Source organism: Carassius gibelio, chromosome A18, assembly GCF_023724105.1.
Source record: "Carassius gibelio isolate Cgi1373 ecotype wild population from Czech Republic chromosome A18, carGib1.2-hapl.c, whole genome shotgun sequence".
In the NCBI taxonomy this organism is placed as follows: domain Eukaryota; kingdom Metazoa; phylum Chordata; class Actinopteri; order Cypriniformes; family Cyprinidae; genus Carassius; species Carassius gibelio.
The window spans coordinates 5,640,051-5,663,741 of NC_068388.1; the positions used below are offsets into that span (position 1 = coordinate 5,640,051).

Sequence of the window (23,691 nt, forward strand, 5' to 3'; positions counted from 1 at the left end):
CGTTTTTATAGCACGCGCTCATGATATAAAATATCGCGTGATTTTACTCGCCAGTGTGTTAGTTGGAGGCTAAATTTAACACAGATATTTTCACTCGCGGAAACTGACTCTCCGTCAGACGATCTGTGCTTTTTTCCTCAATGGATGCGCAACGCACTTGTATAATGTACAGTAAACTCTAGTGCAGCGGTTCCCAAACTTTTTTTCCTGCGCACCCCCTTCTATGTCCCAACTGAGTTGGCGCACCCCCAATGCCCACTTAAAAAAACCCAACAAAGCGTTCTTTTATCGCCATATAAAGAGTCATGTTTATGTGTCATGGCTGATGTGCTACATTTAAACAATATTATTTGTTGTATTTTCCTGTCAAAATAATGGAGTTCCTATGGAAGACTTGATGCTTTTAAAAACTGTTCCAGTGGGTGGACTTCACATGAATATTCATTAGTTCCCTTATTGTGGGCGCGTCCTTTTAAACAACGTGCAAACGAATGGAACTGAAAATATCAGTGCACGCTCCTCAAATCTCTATTTGTTTTAATGGATTATTTTGAACAGGTAACAAAGTGTCAGTGTTAAGCATTAATTAGCATTAACTGCAACCTACCAATACAATGGATAGTTTGTGTAATATGATAAATTGTCTTTCATGTTTTGCTTGATTGATTACAGGCACACGTAAAAATCAATCAATAAGTTAATTTAACCTATCTTACCTATAGTTTTTACTGTTTGGTGTATTTCGCTTTTTATATATTCATTTGTGGGGCTTTATTTTTAATAGTTTGCTTTGATTAGACTACCTAGTTGTCATTGGAGAGAGACTAGTACAATTTGGGTAGCACTTTATGTTACAGTCCTGTTCCTCATGTACATACTATGTACTTATTATAATAATTTCAATAACTAGGTACTAACCCTGAACCTACCCCTAAACCTAACCCTACCCCATTGTAGTTACCTTGTGTTACCAGAACTTTCTTAGAAAAATACACTGTAAGTACTCTATAAGTACATGTTAGTACACATACTGTAAAATAAAGTGCAACCACAATTTGTATACAAAGCCTGAAACAAACCACTACAAACGTATCTGTGTCTTATTATTTAATTATTTCAAAACTTCAGCTTGGGAGGGAAGACAACTAGAGCAGCAAAAATGTGCATTTCTATTTAATTTATGTTTCCCACAGTACTACAGCCTTTATGAAATGAGTAATATGTTATCACAATTTGTTAAATATATTACCTTTCGTTGAATAAATGCTTAGAAATGGAAATTTTTAAACCTAGGTTGCGGGCGATGACCACTTAGCACCACCCTTACCTGAGACGTGCAGCAGAGATCTCTTACGTTATGAAGTTTTCACATTGGTTTATTTTTTTTATGAATCAGTGCAAATTATTTGCCCTTCTTGTCTTCTTTCGATAAAATCAAATCTACTCAGTGGTGTGTTTCGATCAATTGATCAAAATACTTAAGTGCCCAACAATAAAGAGAGATTCATATCTTTATTATTTATCATTTTTATTATTCATATGTTTATTCATATATTTATTACAATATAAGCTTTAAAAAAAAATTATATATATATATACACACTGATTAAGACATGGCTCTTCCTTAATATAACATAGGCTATTTGACTGGCAAAGCTTGAAATCACTAATATGGGTTAACCAATCAGTGGCTACATTTAGATGTCAATAACCGCTGACTGAGGAGTGCAGTGTAACAAATGTAAATGAAACCATCTTCCTATGTCTACAGGCCGGTGCTTCTGTTTTATCCAGAGTCTGTTCCTGATGCGTCCTCGCTTTTGTTTTATCTTTGTGACATTTCAATAATCTCTTCTTGGGTTCAGATACAAGCCATTATGTTGACACTGGCCATCATTATTGAATGTGACTGATCTTCAGGAAACTGCCTGGTGTGTTCCTGGTCGTGTGGTGCAGAGGTTTGGGGTGGATTTGAGGATGACGTGCTGGACTGGCTCTGCTGGGTGAAGTTCGCGGTCCCCGAGGAGGAGATGGACGCAGATTGGAGCTGAACCGCATGGGTGTCACAGTGAGCAGAGGAAGTGATACATGCCTTTGCTCAAATGATATGCCTGCCAGATGTAGGCCATGCACCGCATTCACCTGTAGGCAGGACAACAACATGTTTCATATTATTATTTACATCTGCCATATAATTAATGTTGTTTACATTATAAGAACATGAAAAACTAGTGTTACACTCAGTATCAATGCTTTAATGCCATTTTGTCTAATTCATACTGACCTGCTGGTATAAATGGGCCGTCCGTGCGATGCAGAGTCCTCGTGTCTCATCGGTGGAGGCTTGCTTGGCGTCCCAGATTTTGTTTACACTCTGCTGGAAACGGTCAAACTTGCAGAGCTGAGAATGGACTTTTTTGAACTCCAGTCCATCCCTTAAATTTCTGGTCGCCTTAAAATTTCCATCGAGCGTCTTCCTATATAACAGAGAAAAAATGCAATGAGCCAAAATTAGAATTTTTTTATGGCACATTATAAAATGATTTACCACAAAAGATATAATCAAATAAACCATTAGCCAAAGGAAGTTTTTCTTACCTTAATTGCTTCATTTGGACATGTTTGATGTATCTCCGTAAAAGACATCCGAGACGCAGCTCAACACTCTTAAGTGTCTGATTGACGGTTCCTCTGCACAGGTTATACATTTCAGAGGAAATGTTGTTATTTTGAAAAGCTCGATCCAGCTTCTGGAGGTTGTTTTCTTGAGCTTTGATGTCAATTATGAATGATGGTTCTCTCATGCTTGCATGAAGCAGTTTGTCTCCGTCCTCCTCGCTGTTCTTCTTGTACTGCTCCTCAATGCTGCCCGAGACTGCAGAATCATATTTGCGAGGCTCGGGTTTCTCAGACTTCTGAAGTGAAGGCTTTACTTGAGTCTGAATTTTGGGCAGTTTCACAGACGAGGAAGGATGGGTGTGGACAGAAGACAGACTCTGACGTTCTTCCGCTGACATATCACAAACTTTTGTCTCCTCTACAGACTGTGAAATCTGAGGAAGAGCAAAAGATCTGTCGAGGGATGGACGATGAAAGCTATGAGGAAATTGACTTTGGAGGTCTTCCTGAACCATTGTCTCTTCAAATGGTGTCTCTGTTATATCCATTGTCTCCGTATCAACTTCTGGTTCCTCCACAGACTGCAAAATCTGAGGAAGAGCAGAAGATCTGATGGGGGACGGACGATGGAAGCTACGAGGAAATGGACTTTGGAGGTCTTCCTGAACCACTGTCTCTTCAAATGGTGTCTCTGTTATCTCCATTGTCTCTGTATCAACTTCTGGTTCCTCCACAGACTGCAAAATCTGAGGAAGAGCAGAAGATCTGATGGGGGACGGACGATGGAAGCTACGAGGAAATGGACTTTGGAGGTCTTCCTGAACCACTGTCTCTTCAAATGGTGTCTCTGTTATCTCCATTGTCTCTGTATCAACTTCTGGTTCCTCCACATACTGCAAAATCTGAGGAAGAGCAGAAGATCTGACGGGGGACGGACGATGGAAGCTATGAAGAAATGGACACTTAAGGTTTTTCTGAGCCATCGTCTCTTCAAATGATGTCTCTGTTCTCTCCATTGTCTCTGAATCAACTTGTGTCTCTTCAAATGATTTGACGTTTGCCTCTTGCTCTGTGGAAACTTTTGTCTCCTCGACAGATTGTGTGACCTTGGGGAGAGCAAAAGTCCTGTCAAGGTCAGGAGGAAACGGGCCATCAGCAGATGGACTCTGGAGGTCTTTTGGAGCTGTGTCTAATGTTACCACTGGTCTATCTAAAGGCAACACTTCGACATTTGTCTCCCGTACAAGCTCTTTGACCTGAGGGAAACCAAAAGCATCTGCCTTGGGTTTCACAGGAAAGGCAGGCAATTTCTGCACCTTCTGCTGCTGACCTGCAGACCTATTTTGGTGCACAGGAGAAACTAAGATTTCTCTGTTCACATCTTGAATCACCTTGCTCTTTTTCTGAGGTGTCTTGAGAGTCTTAATTTCCAAGCAGTGATCTTGAAATGCCTTGTTGAGGTTTTCAATGGTCGCTGCTGATAGTTTTAGTGCCTTACTTGTGGCTGGACTGCAGGAGGGTGATTTGGTGATGTTATTCAAGGCGTTGATCAGGTTTGATGAGTACGTTGATGCAACAGTTGAATTTGCCTTCAATTGTGCTACCGTGGGACAAGTCGGCAGAGACTGAATGCTTTTAACTGTTATGGCATCCAGATCTTTTCTTGGTTTACCTGAAAACCAACACATTTTACGCTGTAAGCTACCTTGACACCATTTTAGATCACACTGCAACCAAAGTGATTCAAATATGCTTTTTAATGAATGATGGTGTGTGTGTACATTAACTTACCTTTAGCCTTCACGGTCAGAACTTTTTTCGAGGCAACCTCCTGCATTTTTCTGAAGCTCTCTCGAAGGCGGCTCACATTGTATGCCATATTGGCCTGGAACTCATCAACGATCTTCTGCAAGTCCTCCAGCCACTCCATGTTGACCATGGATTTCTCCACTTTTTCAATCTCCCATTCTAGAGATTCCTCTGCAAGAAGTAAAGTTCATAAGTATTGTTAACTGTTAAGTACAGTTAGATTATATTCAAAAACAGATCAATATATGGCTTAGGGCTGCACAGTTAATCAAAATGAAACTGAAATCGTGAATTGGCTTGTTGTCACTGTCAAATCTCAAAGGCTGCGATTTAATTAAATATATGCGCTGCTTGTCTCAAAGTCAAGTGCAGATCTCATCTCTGCATCTGATCCCAATTTGGGGCTTTATAGTAAATCTGTAAATGTATTATGCATCATCCATCTTTCCTGAAATGCTTGTCAACAAAAGTGAAGTTTTAAGGGCACTCTACAGCTCTCCGTCAAAAAAATGAAGGTTAAAGATCGATTGTTTAATGTTTGAAAATGAAGAAAAAAAGCCATGCATATTATTATTGATTTTACACTTTTAAACACTAAAATTATGAATATTTCTTCTATTGTTTTTATTTTAATAACAATTTTAAAATTTTACTTTTACTGGTTAATCAGTTTGCAATGCATTTAGGTAGAACTGAATACATGCCTAAATATGCGTGTCTGATTCATTTCTATTCTTTTTTTATGATTATTTGAAGTTCTAGTTTTATGTGAGGTCTTGAGGAATCAGGCCAATTAAAGACCATTAACTTGACCACTCTATTTGACTCATTGGTCTGAGTAGGCTACTGAACTACATATGTATAAGTGTATAATTAAAACCAGATTACTAACGTATATAGTTAAATCGCTCCAGCAGTGACTGAAACTCCTCTTGGCGCTCTCGGGCTCTGTATTGAAGGTCCAGGAATTTGTTCATCAGCAGTTGATTTTTCACAAGCCTGTCGGTACAGTGACTGGAGGAAACATCCTCGTCGGATGAGTCCAGAGATGTGTTCCTCAGCGACATCTCTGACATTTCATCCACAACCGAGGACGATGAAGATGATGATGAAAAAGATGTATTCTTGTTAAAAGCCATCTCTGATCTTGAAGGAGAACTCTTAATGTTCTACACAGACTTTCAAAAGTTCTCGTTTACACAGTTCTGAGAGTGATCTCTCTTGAGCCGTTTGATATTATCAAACTGAATTTCTGGTCTTTTTTGACAAGACGATTAAGCAAGATTTTCGTACTCGTTCAGACAGATATTCACTCACTGATATTACTCGCATAACATGCAACGATGAAATAAATTGTTTCAATTCCTAAATCAGCTTTTATAGTGGCCCAGTGTGACGTCATCCACGAACATTCCATAGTGACGTGTCTCAGTTGCCCTGGCAACCATTGATTGCTCTTTTTGAGTAAACGGTAAAGCTTTCCCCACAGCCATTTTGGGGTTTTTAAACTAAAAGGAAAGTCTCTTTGTATTTCACATTACACTTACAACACAAACTTCATGACCACAGGGATGGAAATTAGCACCCTCCACCAGCCAAATGCAGGTGTTTTTGTGTTGTGGCGGGTAAACTCGCTTCACCTACCGGGCACAGTGGCGGGTAAATAAAAATAGCATAGTACTGTTTTACTTGGCCAGTGGACAAAAAGTTAATTTCCATCCCTGATGCGTGTACAACACCCAATAAAGTGTAATATCATCCGAAGCAACTCCGTGGAGAAAGGCGGTGTAAACCGGGCTCGAAACGGCGGCGTTGTTTCCAGTACAGTGTTTGCAGCTGAAGTTAGTGCCGCCGGCGGAGTGATATATTTGTTGGTTATTTACAGTACGTTTTTATTGCACGCGCTCATGATATAAAATATCGCGTGATTTTACTCGCCAGTGTGTTAGTTGGAGGCTAAATTTAACACAGATATTTTCACTCGCGGAAACTGACTCTCCGTCAGACGGTCTGTGCTTTTTTCCTCAATGGATGCGCAACACACTTGTATAATGTACAGTAAACTCTAGTGCAGCGGTTCCCAAACTTTTTTTCCTGCGCACCCCCTTCTATGTCCCAACTGAGTTGGCGCACCCCCAATGCCCACTTAAAAAAACCCAACAAAGCGTTCTTTTATCGCCATATAAAGAGTCATGTTTATGTGTCATGGCTGATGTGCTACATTTAAACAGTATTATTTGTTGTATTTTCCTGTCAAAATAATGGAGTTCCTATGGAAGACTTAATGCTTTTAAAAACTGTTCCAGTGGGTGGACTTCACATGAATATTCATTAGTTCCCTTATTGTGGGCGCGTCCTTTTAAACAACGTGCAAACGAATGGAACTGAAAATATCAGTGCACGCTCCTCAAATCTCTATTTGTTTTAATGGATTATTTTGAACAGGTAACAAAGTGTCAGTGTTAAGCATTAATTAGCATTAACTGCAACCTACCAATACAATGGATAGTTTGTGTAATATGATAAATTGTCTTTCATGTTTTGCTTGATTGATTACAGGCACACATAAAAATCAATCAATAAGTTAATTTAACCTATCTTACCTATAGTTTTTACTGTTTGGTGTATTTCGCTTTTTACAGTATTGTTCAAAATAATAGCAGTACAATGTGACTAACCAGAATAATCAAGGTTTTTCGTATTTTTTTTTATTGCTACGTGGCAAACAAGTTACCAGTAGGTTCAGTAGATTCTCAGAAAACAAATGAGACCCAGCATTCATGATATGCACGCTCTTAAGGCTGTGCAATTGGGCAATTAGTTGAATTAGTTGAAAGGGGTGTGTTAAAAAAAATAGCAGTGTGGCATTCAATCACTGAGGTCATCAATTTTGTGAAGAAACAGGTGTGAATCAGGTGGCCCCTATTTAAGGATGAAGCCAACACTTGTTGAACATGCATTTGAAAGCTGAGGAAAATGGGTCGTTCAAGACATTGTTCAGAAGAACAGCATACTTTGATTAAAAAGTTGATTAGAGAGGGGAAAACCTATAAAGAGGTGCAAAAAATGATAGGCTGTTCAGCTAAAATGATCTCCACTGCCTTAAAATGGAGAGCAAAACCAGAGAGACGTGGAAGAAAACGGAAGACAACCATCAAAATGGATAGAAGAATAACCAGAATGGCAAAGGCTCAGCCAATGATCACCTCCAGGATGATCAAAGACAGTCTGGAGTTACCTGTAAGTACTGTGACAGTTAGAAGACGTCTGTGTGAAGCTAATCTATTTTCAAGAATCCCCCGCAAAGTCCCTCTGTTAAAAAAAGGCATGTGCAGAAGAGGTTACAATTTGCCAAAGAACACATCAACTGGCCTAAAGAGAAATGGAGGAACATTTTGTGGACTGATGAGAGTAAAATTGTTCTTTTTGGGTCCAAGGGCCACAGGCAGTTTGTGAGACGACCCCCAAACTCTGAATTCAAGCCACAGTACACAGTGAAGACAGTGAAGCATGGAGGTGCAAGCATCATGATATGGGCATGTTTCTCCTACTATGGTGTTGGGCCTATTTATCGCATACCAGGGATCATGGATCAGTTTGCATATGTTAAAATACTTGAAGAGGTCATGTTGCCCTATGCTGAAGAGGACATGCCCTTGAAATGGTTGTTTCAACAAGACAATGACCCAAAACACACTAGTAAACGGGCAAAGTCTTGGTTCCAAACCAACAAAATTAATGTTATGGAGTGGCCAGCCCAATCTCCAGACCTTAATCCAATTGAGAACTTGTGGGGTGATATCAAAAATGCTGTTTCTGAAGCAAAACCAAGAAATGTGAATGAACTGTGGAATGTTGTTAAAGAATCATGGAGTGGAATAACAGCTGAGAGGTGCCACAAGTTGGTTGACTCCATGCCACACAGATGTCAAGCAGTTTTAAAAAACTGTGGTCATACAACTAAATATTAGTTTAGTGATTCACAGGATTGCTAAATCCCAGAAAAAAAAAATGTTTGTACAAAATAGTTTTGAGTTTGTACAGTCAAAGGTAGACACTGCTATTTTTTTGAACACACCCCTTTCAACTAATTGCCCAATTGCACAGCCTTAAGAGCGTGCATATCATGAATGCTGGGTCTTGTTTGTTTTCTGACAATCTACTGAACCTACTGGTAACTTGTTTGCCACGTAGCAATAAAAAATATACTAAAAACCTTGATTATTCTGGTTAGTCACATTGTACAGCTATTATTTTGAACAATACTGTATATATTCATTTGTGGGGCTTTATTTTTAATAGTTTGCTTTGATTAGACTACCTAGTTGTCATTGGAGAGAGACTAGTACAATTTGGGTAGCACTTTATGTTACAGTCCTGTTCCTCATGTACATACTATGTACTTATTATAGTAATTACAATAACTATGTAATAGCTTAGTACTAACCCTGAACCTACCCCTAAACCTAACCCTACCCCATTGTAGTTACCTTGTGTTACCAGAACTTTCTTAGAAAAATACCCTGTAAGTACTCTATAAGTACATGTTAGTACACATACTGTAAAATAAAGTGCAACCACAATTTGTATACAAAGCCTGAAACAAACCACTACAAACGTATCTGTGTCTTATTATTTAATTATTTCAAAACTTCAGCTTGGGAGGGAAGACAACTAGAGCAGCAAAAATGTGCATTTCTATTTAATTTATGTTTCCCACAGTACTACAGCCTTTATGAAATGAGTAATATGTTATCACAATTTGTTAAATATATTACCTTTCGTTGAATAAATGCTTAGAAATGGAAATTTTTAAACCTCGGTTGCGGGTGATGACCACTTAGCACCACCCTTACCTGAGACGTGCAGCAGAGATCTCTTACGTTATGAAGTTTTCATATTGTTTTATTTTTTTTATGAATCAGTGCAAATTATTTGCCCTTCTTGTCTTCTTTCGATAAAATCAAATCTACTCAGTGGTGTGTTTCGATCAATTGATCAAAATACTTAAGTGCCCAACAATAAAGAGAGATTCATATCTTTATTATTTATCATTTTTATTATTCATATGTTTATTCATATATTTATTACAATATAAGCTTTAAAAAAAAATTATATATATATATATACACACTGATTAAGACATGGCTCTTCCTTAATATAACATAGGCTATTTGACTGGCAAAGCTTGAAATCACTAATATGGGTTAACCAATCAGTGGCTACATTTAGATGTCAATAACCGCTGACTGAGCAGTGCAGTGTAACAAATGTAAATGAAACCATCTTCCTATGTCTACAGGCCGGTGCTTCTGTTTTATCCAGAGTCTGTTCCTGATGCGTCCTCGCTTTTGTTTTATCTTTGTGACATTTCAATAATCTCTTCTTGGGTTCAGATACAAGCCATTATGTTGACACTGGCCATCATTATTGAATGTGACTGATCTTCAGGAAACTGCCTGGTGTGTTCCTGGTCGTGTGGTGCAGAGGTTTGGGGTGGATTTGAGGATGACGTGCTGGACTGGCTCTGCTGGGTGAAGTTCGCGGTCCCCGAGGAGGAGATGGACGCAGATTGGAGCTGAACCGCATGGGTGTCACAGTGAGCAGAGGAAGTGATACATGCCTTTGCTCAAATGATATGCCTGCCAGATGTAGGCCATGCACCGCATTCACCTGTAGGCAGGACAACAACATGTTTCATATTATTATTAACATCTGCCATATAATTAATGTTGTTTACATTATAAGAACATGAAAAACTAGTGTTACACTCAGTATCAATGCTTTAATGCCATTTTGTCTAATTCATACTGACCTGCTGGTATAAATGGGCCGTCCGTGCGATGCAGAGTCCTCGTGTCTCATCGGTGGAGGCTTGCTTGGCGTCCCAGATTTTGTTTACACTCTGCTGGAAACGGTCAAACTTGCAGAGCTGAGAATGGACTTTTTTGAACTCCAGTCCATCCCTTAAATTTCTGGTCGCCTTGAAATTTCCATCGAGCGTCTTCCTATATAACAGAGAAAAAATGCAATGAGCCAAAATTAGAATTTTTTTTATGGCACATTATAAAATGATTTACCACAAAAGATATAATCAAATAATCCATTAGCCAAAGGAAGTTTTTCTTACCTTAATTGCTTCATTTGGACATGTTTGATGTATCTCCGTAAAAGACATCCGAGACGCAGCTCAACACTCTTAAGTGTCTGATTGACGGTTCCTCTGCACAGGTTATACATTTCAGAGGAAATGTTGTTATTTTGAAAAGCTCGATCCAGCTTCTGGAGGTTGTTTTCTTGAGCTTTGATGTCAATTATGAATGATGGTTCTCTCATGCTTGCATGAAGCAGTTTGTCTCCGTCCTCCTCGCTGTTCTTCTTGTACTGCTCCTCAATGCTGCCCGAGACTGCAGAATCATATTTGCGAGGCTCGGGTTTCTCAGACTTCTGAAGTGAAGGCTTTACTTGAGTCTGAATTTTGGGCAGTTTCACAGACGAGGAAGGATGGGTGTGGACAGAAGACAGACTCTGACGTTCTTCCGCTGACATATCACAAACTTTTGTCTCCTCTACAGACTGTGAAATCTGAGGAAGAGCAAAAGGTCTGTCGAGGGATGGACGATGAAAGCTATGAGGAAATTGACTTTGGAGGTCTTCCTGAACCATTGTCTCTTCAAATGGTGTCTCTGTTATCTCCATTGTCTCCGTATCAACTTCTGGTTCCTCCACAGACTGCAAAATCTGAGGAAGAGCAGAAGATCTGACGGGGGACGGACGATGGAAGCTACGAGGAAATGGACTTTGGAGGTCTTCCTGAACCATTGTCTCTTCAAATGGTGTCTCTGTTATCTCCATTGTCTCCGTATCAACTTCTGGTTCCTCCACAGACTGCAAAATCTGAGGAAGAGCAGAAGATCTGACGGGGGACGGACGATGGAAGCTACGAGGAAATGGACACTTAAGGTTTTTCTGAGCCATCGTCTCTTCAAATGATGTCTCTGTTCTCTCCATTGTCTCTGCATCAACTTGTGTCTCTTCAAATGATTTGACGTTTGCCTCTTGCTCTGCGGAAACTTTTGTCTCCTCGACAGATCGTGTGACCTTGGGGAGAGCAAAAGTCCTGTCAAGGCCAGGAGGAAACGGGCCATCAGCAGATGGACTCTGGAGGTCTTTTGGAGCTGTGTCTAATGTTACCACTGGTCTATCTAAAGGCAACACTTCGACATTTGTCTCCCGTACAAGCTCTTTGACCTGAGGGAAACCAAAAGCATCTGCCTTGGGTTTCACAGGAAAGGCAGGCAATTTCTGCACCTTCTGCTGCTGACCTGCAGATCTATTTTGGTGCACAGGAGAAACTAAGATTTCTCTGTTCACATCTTGAATCACCTTGCTCTGTTTCTGAGGTGTCTTGAGAGTCTTAATTTCCAAGCAGTGATCTTGAAATGCCTTGTTGAGGTTTTCAATGGTCGCTGCTGATAGTTTTAGTGCCTTACTTGTGGCTGGACTGCAGGAGGGTGATTTGGTGATGTTATTCAAGGCATTGATCAGGTTTGATGAGTATGTTGATGCAACAGTTGAATTTTCCTTCAATTGTGCTACCGTGGGACAAGTCGGCAGAGACTGAATGCTTTTAACTGTTTTGGCATCCAGATCTTTTCTTGGTTTACCTGAAAACCAACACATTTTACACTGTAAGCTACCTTGACACACCATTTTAGATCACACTGCAACCAAAGTGATTCAAATATGCTTTGAATGAAGGTGTGTGTGTACATTAACTTACCTTTAGCCTTCACGGTCAGAACTTTTTTCGAGGCAACCTCCTGCATTTTTCTGAAGCTCTCTCGAAGGCGGCTCACATTGAATGCCATATTGGCCTGGAACTCATCAACGATCTTCTGCAAGTCCTCCAGCCACTCCATGTTGACCATGGATTTCTCCACTTTTTCAATCTCCCATTCTAGCGATTCCTCTGCAAGAAGTAAAGTTCATAAATATTGTTAACTGTTAAGTACAGTTAGATTATATTCAAAAGCAGATCAATATATGGCTTAGGGCTGCACAGTTAATCAAAATGAAACTTTATAGTAAATCTGTAAATGTATTATGCATCATCCATCTTTCCTGAAATGCTTGTCAACAAAAGTGAAGTTTTAAGGGCACTCTACAGCTCTCCGTCAAAAAAAATGAAGGTTAAAGATCGATTGTTTAATGTTTGAAAACGAAGAAAAAAAGCCATGCATATTATTATTTATTTCACGGTTTAAAAAATAAAATTATGAATATTTCTTCTATTATTTTTATTTTAATAACAATTTTAACATTTTACTTTTACTGGTTAATCAGTTTGCAATGCATTTAGGTACAACTGAATACCAATACATGCCTAAATATGAGTGTCTGATTAATTTTTATTCTTTTTTTTTATTATTTGTATAAGTGTATAATTAAAACCAGATTACTAACGTATATAGTTAAATCGCTCCAGCAGTGACTGAAACTCCTCTTGGCGCTCTCGGGCTCTGTATTGAAGGTCCAGGAATTTGTTCATCAGCAGTTGATTTTTCACAAGCCTGTCGGTACAGTGACTGGAGGAAACATCCTCGTCGGATGAGTCCAGAGATGTGTTCCTCAGCGACATCTCTGACATTTCATCCACAACCGAGGACGATGAAGATGATGATGAAAAAGATGTATTCTTGTTAAAAGCCATCTCTGATCTTGAAGGAGAACTCTTAATGTTCTACACAGACTTTCAACAGTTCTCGTTTACACAGTTCTGAGAGTGATCTCTCTTGAGCCGTTTGATATTATCAAACTGAATTTCTGGTCTTTTTTGACAAGACGATTAAGCAAGATTTTCATACTCGTTCAGACAGATATTTACTCACTGATATTACTCGCATAACAAGCAACGATTAAATAAATTGTTTCAATTCCTAAATCAGCTTTTATAGTGGCCCAGTGTGACGTCATGCACGAACATTCCATAGTGACGTGCCTCAGTTGCCCTGGCAACCATTGATTGCTCTTGAGTAAACCGTGAAGCTCTCCTCGCAGCCATTTTTGGGATTTTAAATTAATAAGAAAGTCTCTTTGTATTTCACGTTACACTTACAACGCAAACTTCATGACCGCAGGGATGGAAATTAGAACCCTCCACCAGCCAAATGCAGGTGTTTTTGTGTTGTGGCGGGTAAACTCGCTTCACCTACCGGGCACAGTGGCGGATACATAAAAATAGCATAGTACTGTTTCACCCGGCCAGTGGACAAAAAGTTAATTTCCATCCCTGATGCGTGTACAACACCCAATAAAGTGTAATATCATCCGAAACAGCTCCGTGGAGAAACGCGGTGTAAACAGGCACGAAACGGCGGCGTTGTTTCCAGTACAGTGTTTGCAGCTGAAGTTAGTGCCGCAGGCGGAGTGATATATTTGTTGGTTATTTATAGTACGTTTTATAGCACGCGCTCATGATATACACGATCGCGTGATGAGTTTAATTTGTTATCGAGCACAAGTTTCCGCATACTGTCAAGTCTCTGTCAGACCACGGTAAGTTCATTTTCCTCCAGCATTCTGCAACATTTTTAGATTATATGGACAGTGACGTGCTACATTTAAACAATATTATTTGTTGTACTTTCCTGTCAAAATAACGGAGTTGCTAAGGAAGACTTCAGCTTTTAAGAACAGCTGGGTTTTCCGGTAGTGGGTGGAGTTGTTACGCGAACGGCAATCTCATTGGCCGGCGCTCACCTATTATCGTCCATGTTTTGATTTCAGCAAATCAGTTCGATCGAACATACAAAACCTGATTAATATTCATGAATCCAACAGCTTATATCTGTGCGTTCACACCGCCGCCGTCCAGAGCGTCAAAAAACGCTCTTGCCGCTCTGCTCACAATGCTGCAGAAAGATTCGTGAGAGCTCAGAATGCTTATGCTGTATTTTAAATAAAGCAAACAAGCTTGTTGATTTCATGCAGACTAACCACAAGGACTGTAACGTTATAAGCATTTAACCTCATTAAATATTGTTGTGCAAGTATTAAGATCTATTACCTAATAATGTATAAAGCACTGTAAAAATCTTCCGATGCAAGCAGGTTCGACCCCAGGACATACGGAACGAGGGGGCCTCGTTGTGTCACTGGGGAATGCCTACAGCATTCTCATAAATAATAAACGGACCAGCACTGGCTATAATCAATATAGTAACAAAGACAAAAAAGCAAAAACACATCTTACCTTTAGAAAAGCTGCAGTCGACGAGTGGAAGAGTTAAACTTTCTCAGAACGAGGTCTTTCCATTCGTTACGCATTTTCTTTGTAAGGTCCCGCTCAAACGCAAGCTGAGACTATGTGTGGTTCATTGCTCGTCTAATCAAATGTAATTTGCCGACGTGTTTTTAGTCATATATCAGACACACATAGCAGAACAATAAAGTTTACTCAAGTCTTCGTCCAGTTCAACAGCCACTTACTTTCATCTATTTCAGGAGAAACTGGGGAATTCAAGTGCTGTACGTTCGTTGAATCCAGCTGACACAGGACTCTGAACTGCAGCGCTCATCTGGTTATAGATCAAGATAATTTATAAAGGTTTTTAAACGAAGAATCGGAATATTAGATAGTTGACATGGTAAGCAAGTTTGTTTATATATTTTAATAAAAAATGAAAAACTGAATAAAACGAATAGTAGTTAGTTATTGTGGCTGCTGTGTGCACGTGACAATCATGAAGTGTCGCCATGGAAACAAGGGGTCAGTTAAAAAATTTGAACTTACGCGTGAAAGGGTTGATTTTAAAAATATATATATTTTAAGTAAACAACAATAGCCCAAGTTAATTAAACATTTTTTTTATTGAGATTATAAAACATAATTCTGCATCTATTTTTAGGTGGCTACGCCACTGATCCAAAGCACTGAAGTACAGCCTGCGTAGCTCCACTTTATCAATGATGTTGGCTCCAGTTGTTTCTTCAACTACATATTCAGTCAGGTTCTTGTTTACCTGTCGCCTCCGTTTTGCTGAAACAGGTGTATTTTTAGTGATTGCTGTAACTGTGTCACAGAGAATGCAGAATTCATCTTCGCTGCGGAGATTGCGCACACATTCGGCAAAAGATACAAGTTTCATCTCAGTTAAAAGGTTTGTATCCTCTCCATGCAGAATTATATCGGCAGGATTGAGCAACAAAAGAACATTTTGGGGACTTCAGAGCGGGTCCTTTTTTTAATTAAAGGTTGCGTTAACTGAAACAGAACATTGAATGATAGGCCTATCTCAAAATTTATGCTATTTGTCTTTTCTTCTTTTCTTTTTTTTGCATAAAAAAAAGGTTCTAAATAAAACCAGGCTATTTAAACCCATATTACGACTATCTTTGGTCGAACTGTTTTAACTGCCTTTTAAAAAAATCCCTTTTCAAGTTTAAAGATGTCGATTATGGCTATAGTAAAATGTCATCAAATTGAATTGAATAATCCGTACACATTATTCATATTATGAAATAATTAGTAAAAACTTGAGCATTATAAAGCATTTTTAGATCAAACAAAAAGGGAATGGACCATTTAGTTTAGATCAAGCCTAGTCCCGCTCTGCGGCACCTGCCCCTTTGCCCTTTGGTGCCCAAAGTGCCCTTTTGTCAAAGCAAAATTTCCTCTAATTCTTTTTTTTGTCATAACGTTTCCTTTTGTGAATGCCTGCTCATGCCCAATCTAAATATTAGTAAAATTTTGAATAATATTTTAGCCGTCAATAAGCTGACCAACGTGATGACCTTTGACCTGACGACGACGACCTCCTCATCCGACCAGGATGATTCTTCACGCTGCAGCGCATTTTTGAATTGTCAGAGGATATTTTCAAGAGGGTCTGGCTGCAGACATATGGGCGAGTGGAGCTCCACTCAAGAGCGGAAATACGTCACCTCCACTAGCGAAGCCGCCGCCATGTTGGACCGGGCCATACTTTCCGTGGAATTACGTCGCCTCCACTAATGATGCGGCCGCCATGTTGGACCGGGCAACACTTTCCGTAGAATTACGTCACCTCCATGGCGGCGAGTGGAGCTCCATTCAAGAGCGAAAATACGTCAACTCCACCAAACTTTCGTTTTATATTATTACTTGTTATATACATGTATAAGGGGTGCTTTGCAAGTTATGTCACCTCTTTGTACGTAATGTTCATATGTCCTGTACTTTTATCGTTGTTACTTTTACCTAGTAGAAATAATAAAAATAATATACTAATCTTTCACGGTTTATGACACGACAGCAATTTTTTTTTATTTCCCCTCAGCAATTTGCACTACAGACATCCACAATCCATATTTTTAGGGCTTCTGCCTTTTGTTCATGTTTGTTTTACCAATGTACAACTGACAATGTAACATTCCATACATTTTAGAAAGTTAACCCTATGTTTGTAATATTTAGCAGTGAAAAAATAATGAAATATTAAATAAATTATTAAAATAATACCTCAACCAGAATTTGTGTGTTGAATTTTGTATTTTAATCGAAATAATAACATACAAAATAACCACAGTAACATAATGAATAACTTCCACAATTTAGAAGTTTTAATGGTTTTTGAGTAATAATAATAATTAACACATCTTACACTACACTAAAAACAAATTAACTGCAAGTGACCATAATTGTTACAGTAATAACACAATGTGTGCGCACGCACACTTTACTCTTCAAGACCTCCATCGTCTGTGAAGCAATCCCAGCTACAGTAGCCAGGGTGGTCATCTGAGGAGTAAAACCCCAAAAGCACTCCCTGTTGTCCATTTTCCTGGTGACCAGCCCCACAGTCTTTGTGAAGCTGGCTGCGCTGTAGGTGAGTGCACCTAGAGATGATGTAAGGCTTTCTGTACTTTAGATAGTGATAGTGTTTCTTTAAATATCTTCATGCACCGGTTAAGTACCATTTTCATGTTTCAGTCAAAAGTTTCATGTTAGGGAAATGGAAGAGAGTGAGATTACTTAGCCTAATTATTATAGCCACAAAAACAAGAGGGTCAACCACACTTACTGAAGTCACCATCAAGCCAGTTGAGTGTGGCTCCTGTTAAATATGCTCCTGACTGACAGTGTTGTTAAATCTCTGGCATGAACAATTACGTCAGATGGGTCAAGTTTAATTACAATACTGACATTTCATTATCATTAAAGTTAAAGCAATTTACTTGTTGCTGAAGGTGCCTGGGGCACCACAGTTGTGCTTTGTTGTTCTGATGCATCTGATTGCTGGGCTGGGGACACAAAGAAGACATGAGCACAGCAAAACTGGAACAAAACTATGTCTGTGTACTGACGTTTTGTAAATTCAACACAGAATAGTACTGCATCATTCTCCTATGACAGTCCCAAAGCAGACAAGGTGATGGTGCTCAGAAGTTCCAGTCTCTATTTGTGGAGGTGTTATGAGGATGGATAACACTTGATATACATTTGATCTGAAACAAAAAGTAAAACAATAGAATAACAGAACAAAAAAATAGAAAAAATAAATATGTACATGTTAATGTCACATGTAAAAAGACTTTGACTTCTAGGGTGGCAACATAAATTTAAAATGTAAAGAGTGCTGCATCTTCCATGCCAATCCTATCCCTGGAAGTGAATGAAAAATTAAATATGAAAACAACCACCTCATATGACCTTTTTAACAGTATATAACAAATGCTAAAGGCATACACATACAAAACAATCGTGTCCTTTCATTATTTACTACATTATTTTACCACAAGCCACCAAAAACTAAGTTACACCTATGCTATCCATCATGTACTGAAGGTAAAAATTTAAAGAGCAAACAATTAACAAATAAGTTGTTCAGAAATGTATTATCCAAACTGTACTTCCCCAGTCAACTGAAAAGAAAGTATGTTCTTCAAGAATTTAGTGAAGAAGAGGCAAAGAAATTAAGGAAGTGTTATTTTACTTATCCAGTTCTTCCTAAAGCCAAAGAAGTAACATTTAAAATCCTAAAGGACATTTATCCATCTAATAACTTCCTACAAGAAAGATTTAATTGGGAGAACAAGTCATGCAGGTTCTGTGAGAAAGATATTGAAACTGTAGATCATATGTTTTTCCAATGTGAATCTGTACAGACTTTTTGGCTGGAATTTCAAAACTGACTTGATATCAATACACCCTTTGACTGTGATCTCAGTTAAGGTTGGAGTATTGTTGAAGGAAAAGATCCTAGACTTTTTGATAAATAACTTAATTACTTTGTGCAAATACTAGATTCATAGATGTAAATTTTTTAAAGGTTAAACCTCACTTCAGCGGATGGAAGAATGAACTAAAGATATTTGCAAAGTCTCTTCATTACAGGATTGACATTGACATTGCTCGCGATATAAATCTATAAATCCATAGTGTTTATTAATCCTTTTGTGAGTAATTTCACGTAAGCCCTGTGCGTTTTTATTACACTGCACGTTACAACAGCGTCAGTTCACCATTTTAGCGATGCAGAGATAAAATTACCTGATTTTAAGTTTGAAGTACTCCCGGCGACGCCATCTTGATGTTTTCAAGTGGAGGTGACGTACTTCCGGTTTGAGAGTGGAGCTCCACTCGCCCATGGTCTGCAGCCAGACCCTTCTCGATATTTTCAACACCGCGGAAGCTGGTAAGTGGTGTTTCATACTCAGCGAAGTGATTTTGATATTTATTTACTTATTATTATTTTACAAGAACAACGTGATTTGAGAACATGCAGATATGTTGTTTATATTGCGGTGTGTAGCCTGTAATGTAGAGTAACGTTAGCGTGCTGTTTGAGGGAGAAACGTTTCACAGGCATCGAGGGGCAGAGGCGTCATGCCCATTCAAAGATTTCTGAGCCAAGTTGATTTTAAATGCAGCTTCCAAACGACAAAAAAAAAAGCCAGAGCCAGAGACGTTCGTACAACGCTTCATGATGATAACCAATCAAGGGTTCTGTTGCGCGAATGCAATGGCCAATCGGATACGTGCAGAAGAGTCATCATGAAACGCGGTGTTTTTGTTCACTTGCTCGCTGACTGAATTATTTAGCGAATTCTTTCTTCAGAGAGAGAGAGAGAGAGAGAGAGAGAGAGAGAGTAAAAACTAAAAACAATCCTGATGTGCATAATGAAATATAAAGTGCTTCAGTGATTGTAATGGGAGTTTTTGAGAGTGCCTGAACTCTGGCTAGACTGAATGTATATGTTATTTGATAATGTAAATGTTCTTTACTCTCTGCAAAATGAAAGAGTTAAAATAAGTAACTTACAATATTGTTATTAAAATATACATTAAATGCAAATTCAGTCGTATTAAAAATATTTTATGGCATGATATGGCACTTAAGTAAAAAGTCGGGGTTTTATGTGTAGTTAATAGATTACACTACCTTTCCATTTATTGATTAAATAACAATCTATAAAGGTGCAAAATGCGTTTACTTACACGTTTGAGAATCGAGATATTTCCTGATATATTAAGCATGTTTGGAATTGTTTTGAATAAAAAGGAAAAATAAATAAAACATAAGCCTATATAAGTTATACAGTGCTTTCATAGCATGACTCAGTTGTTTATTGTTTTGTATCAATATTTAAGGCGGACTTATTGATTAGGTGCAAGAGTAGTAGTGATGGTTAAAATAATAGATTGATAATGAAATAGAAGATTGTGCCTTGTTCCTAGATGGACAGAGACTGGAAAGTAATAGATCAGATGAGGAGATGGAGATAGAGGAAGAAAAAGAGGCAAATGTAGACTTTTTTGCTTTTAAACTTAAAATTGTCTCTTCTAATCTTTTTCTTTTTCAAAACTGCATCACAGCATTGGCTGCCGTATCAATACATAATCATCCATATCAATACGCAAATTGGCAAGGAATGCATCACAATATATTGCTGTATTGATATTTTGAACCGCGCTTTTTAAAGCCTTGTTCCATGTGCCCCTTTTATACTTTGAGCACCTGCCCCTCCAAAGGTCTCTGCACGGCCCTGGATTAGTGAATGAGTGAGCGATTTCAGACACAGCTCAACGGCTGAAATCACGCTCCGAGGCAGGGTGGTGTGCTGACTAGAGGTGAGGGGGCACAGTAACCTAGGTGGCCGGGCCAGGCCCCCTGGGGCCCCCTCGTGGCGCCGACCCTGGATGCAAGTAAAAGTCTTGCATTAAAAATGCTACTTAAGTAAATATAATCAAGTATAAACATTACTTAATGTAAGTATAACAAGGGAAATTTGTTTAAAAGTAAACTTAGATTATTATTCAGCAACTCACCAGAAAAAATTAACAATCTCAGACACCTTGGTCGACATATCACTTTTAATTGTTTTTTTTCATGTCCCTGTACACAAACAGGGACCTATATAGAGCATCACAATCCGTATCTAAAGAGTTTTAGAGCATGTGTGAGGATAACCAGCTACAGCTGAACTCATAAGCATATAACCAGTGTCGATTTCTTTAAGACTGCAAGGGAAGCACGGCTTCCCTTATAATGTCACAAAATTAATGGTCAAATATGTACTATTGTATTATCATTTTATTGACTAAAAATGCATTAGAAAACTTTCATCTCAAAGACGAGTTCGTTCAGAATCAGTTACATATAGCAGGTCGGCTGACTCGATTTCCTTCTCATAAATTCCCGCAGCGTCACAGTGCATTTCCCTATTGAAGCCCAGCGTCCATTGACTTCAATGGGGCTGCTTTGAACGGTTTTTTTTTTCAGCGCTTCGAAACTAGACGGTCATTGGATAAACGCTGCGATTATGTCCCGCCCACGGACGCTCAGTGTCTCTGGGGGTGAATGGGGAGTGGGCTGGCCCGGACTCCAAACTTCTGAGTGATGATTGGAGGGTCAGTCGAAAGACTGCATCTCCTTTTGACTGACAGCGATTCTGTACTATAAGGAATCACTGAAGCTATTCGCGCTCAGTCCCATGATCGCGGATTTCTGAAGTTCAGTCGAAATAAAAACTGCTGCAACCTATTTCTTTGATATTAGCTTGGCGAAATTGCTTGATTTTCATCATACATTTCACACAATTATACACCACATTCCTTGTTTCAGTTTTACAGAGTTTAATATATTTTTTTAGATCGTTCATTCATTCATTCCTTCATTCGTTCATATAACGTTAGTAGGCTAGGCTAGCGTCGTGGGTGAAACTGCGCACGATGGCAGACGGTGCTAATATTGTCGACCTGATTTTGGCGAAGCCATTTGAAAGTGTTCCTTACGAGGAAAAACTTTGGATTAAACAGCAGGGCAGATCAACACCTAAGATTGATTTAGTGCAAAAGATAAATAAAATGGCAAATAAAATGTACTGCTGGCCATGCCTCTTGATGAAACCATCTCACGGATGTGTTGTTTGGTCAAAGATGGGGTTTGGAGATCTGTCTAACTTTGACAGGGCATATAAAAGACATGAAAAGAGCAATGAAGATGTGAGTGCATGTGCAAGATTAAGTTGCATGGGCAGGATCAGGGTTGAGCATGCAATAAATGAAGGTGCTCGCATTCAAGTGGCTAAACATAATGAAATAGTCAAACAAACCGGGGCCTTCCTAAACCGCCTTATTGATGTGACATCCTTGCTTGGCCGGCAGGAGCTGTCATTTAGGGGACATGATGAGAGCAGTGAATCATCCAACAAGGGGAATTACAGGGAGTTCACAGAAACATTAGCTAAACATGACTCTTTCCTGTCCACACAATTCGAGTCCTCAACTGTGTTTTCTGGTATGTCCCATACTATTCAAAATGATTTGATCTCTGCTCTTGCAGCCACCGTTTCTGAGCAGATCAGAGATGAAATTCAGGATGCTCCCTTTTTTGGATAGCAGGTGGATGAAACAACTGATATATCCTGCTGTGCCCAACTCTCTGTCATTTTTCACTATGTGGATAGTGCAGGTAAAATTCAGGAGCGCTTTATTGGATTTTTTGATGTTTCGGGGGGGCGAGATGGCCAGTCCGTTTTTGAAATATTAAATGAGAATATGCAGGGCTACAATTTTAAGGACAAGCTTGTGGCACAGACCTATGATGGGGCTGCTGTCATGGCTTCAGATCTAATGGTCTGCAGGCCAAAGTGAAAGCAATAGCCCCCAGTGCAATGTTTGTGAATTGCTATGCACACCGACTGAATCTGGTGCTGTCACATGGGACTAAATGCTTGCCTGAGTGCAGAATTTTTTTTTGCATCACTCTCTGGATTTGCCACATTTTTTTCAAAATCCACAAAGAGGACATCTTTTCTGGAGTCTTCAGGCTCTTCAAGGTTGCCCAGAAACGCTCCTACTCGATGGAATTTCACATCATGGATAGTGAGCACTGTGGCAAACAATTATGATGGCCTCCTGCAGACATTTGAGAACATCATTGCAGATACAACAATTGATGATGATACACTGGATTGTGCCAAAGGCTTTGTGAGGAAACTGGAGGATTTTGAGTTTGTGTTCATGTTGTACACATATGAACAAATCTTCTCTGAGACTGATGTGGTCTTTGATATTGTCCAGCAGAGGGCGATGGATGTTCTTTACTGCAAGAACAGAATTGAATCTCTTCTTGCATTTGTCAAAGAGAATAGGTCAGAGGGGGCTTTCCAAGCCATTTCTGCCAAAACAGCAGATCTCACATCAGACCCACGAGATGAGTCCATGAGAAAGCGCCGTCTGACCCAATTGCAGGATCCCCAAGTGCGATACAGAAATCTGTACATGGCCATCCTTGATATCATCTTGGAGCAGATTCCTCGACGTTTTTCAAATTTGGAAAGCATGCTCTTCTTAGAATTAGTCAATCCAGGGAAATTTGATGACATGAGACAGGTATTTCCAGAGGAGGCCTTCCAAAGTGTCCTGAAAAGTTATGGCCGTCACTTTGATTCAGGAAGACTGAGGTCAGAACTTGAAGTCCTGTATTCAGATCAGGACTTGTAGGGTAACAGGGGAAAGCTGTGTGATTACTTGGTGTTCCTTAAAGACATGGAGTTGGACAGTGCAATGCGTCAGCTTTACAAACTGTTCTCATTAGTGGCAACAATTGGAGCTACATCTGCAGGTGTAGAAAGGAGCTTCAATGCTTATGTCAATGCAGAAATTGCATTGAATTTTTACTTCCGGCACCAGATGTGGGCGGGACTGTGATGCTCTATTGTGCTTGGGAACTAATGTGGTTGGAGCTGCGTTCTCTGGAATCCTTTCAAGTGGTG

The 23,691-nt window shown here is 39.3% G+C and overlaps 1 protein-coding gene across 2 annotated transcripts; it reads right to left on the reverse strand.

Moving 5' to 3' along the window:
• Positions 1-1,767: 1,767 nt before the first annotated feature.
• LOC127933830 (uncharacterized) lies at positions 1,768-11,390 on the reverse strand. 2 transcript variants are annotated; one of them, XM_052530847.1, is made up of 3 exons: positions 10,559-11,390; positions 10,244-10,436; positions 1,768-2,142 (listed from the first exon to the last, which is right to left on the reverse strand). In XM_052530847.1, the coding sequence occupies exons 1-3, from the start codon at positions 11,281-11,283 to the stop codon at positions 1,897-1,899; spliced, it is 1,164 nt and encodes a 387-aa protein (XP_052386807.1). In that variant the 5' UTR covers positions 11,284-11,390; the 3' UTR covers positions 1,768-1,896. The 2 variants fall into 2 exon arrangements, with proteins under 2 accessions (XP_052386807.1, XP_052386806.1); XM_052530846.1 differs by lacking the exon at positions 1,768-2,142 and adding an exon at positions 9,603-10,101.
• Positions 11,391-23,691: the final 12,301 nt, after the last annotated feature.

What these genes read in the sequence shown, in the direction of transcription:
- LOC127933830 (XM_052530847.1), bottom strand. Translation starts at nt 11,283, where the DNA reads ATGGAGATAACAGAGACACCATTTGAAGAGACAATGGTTCAGGAAGAC. An exon ending in GTCCAAATGAAGCAATTAAG is followed by an intron (nt 10,437 to 10,558) that starts GTAAGAAAAACT and finishes TCTGTTATATAG; the next exon opens with GAAGACGCTCGATGGAAATT. An exon ending in CGGCCCATTTATACCAGCAG is followed by an intron (nt 2,143 to 10,243) that starts GTCAGTATGAAT and finishes TCCTGCCTACAG; the next exon opens with GTGAATGCGGTGCATGGCCT.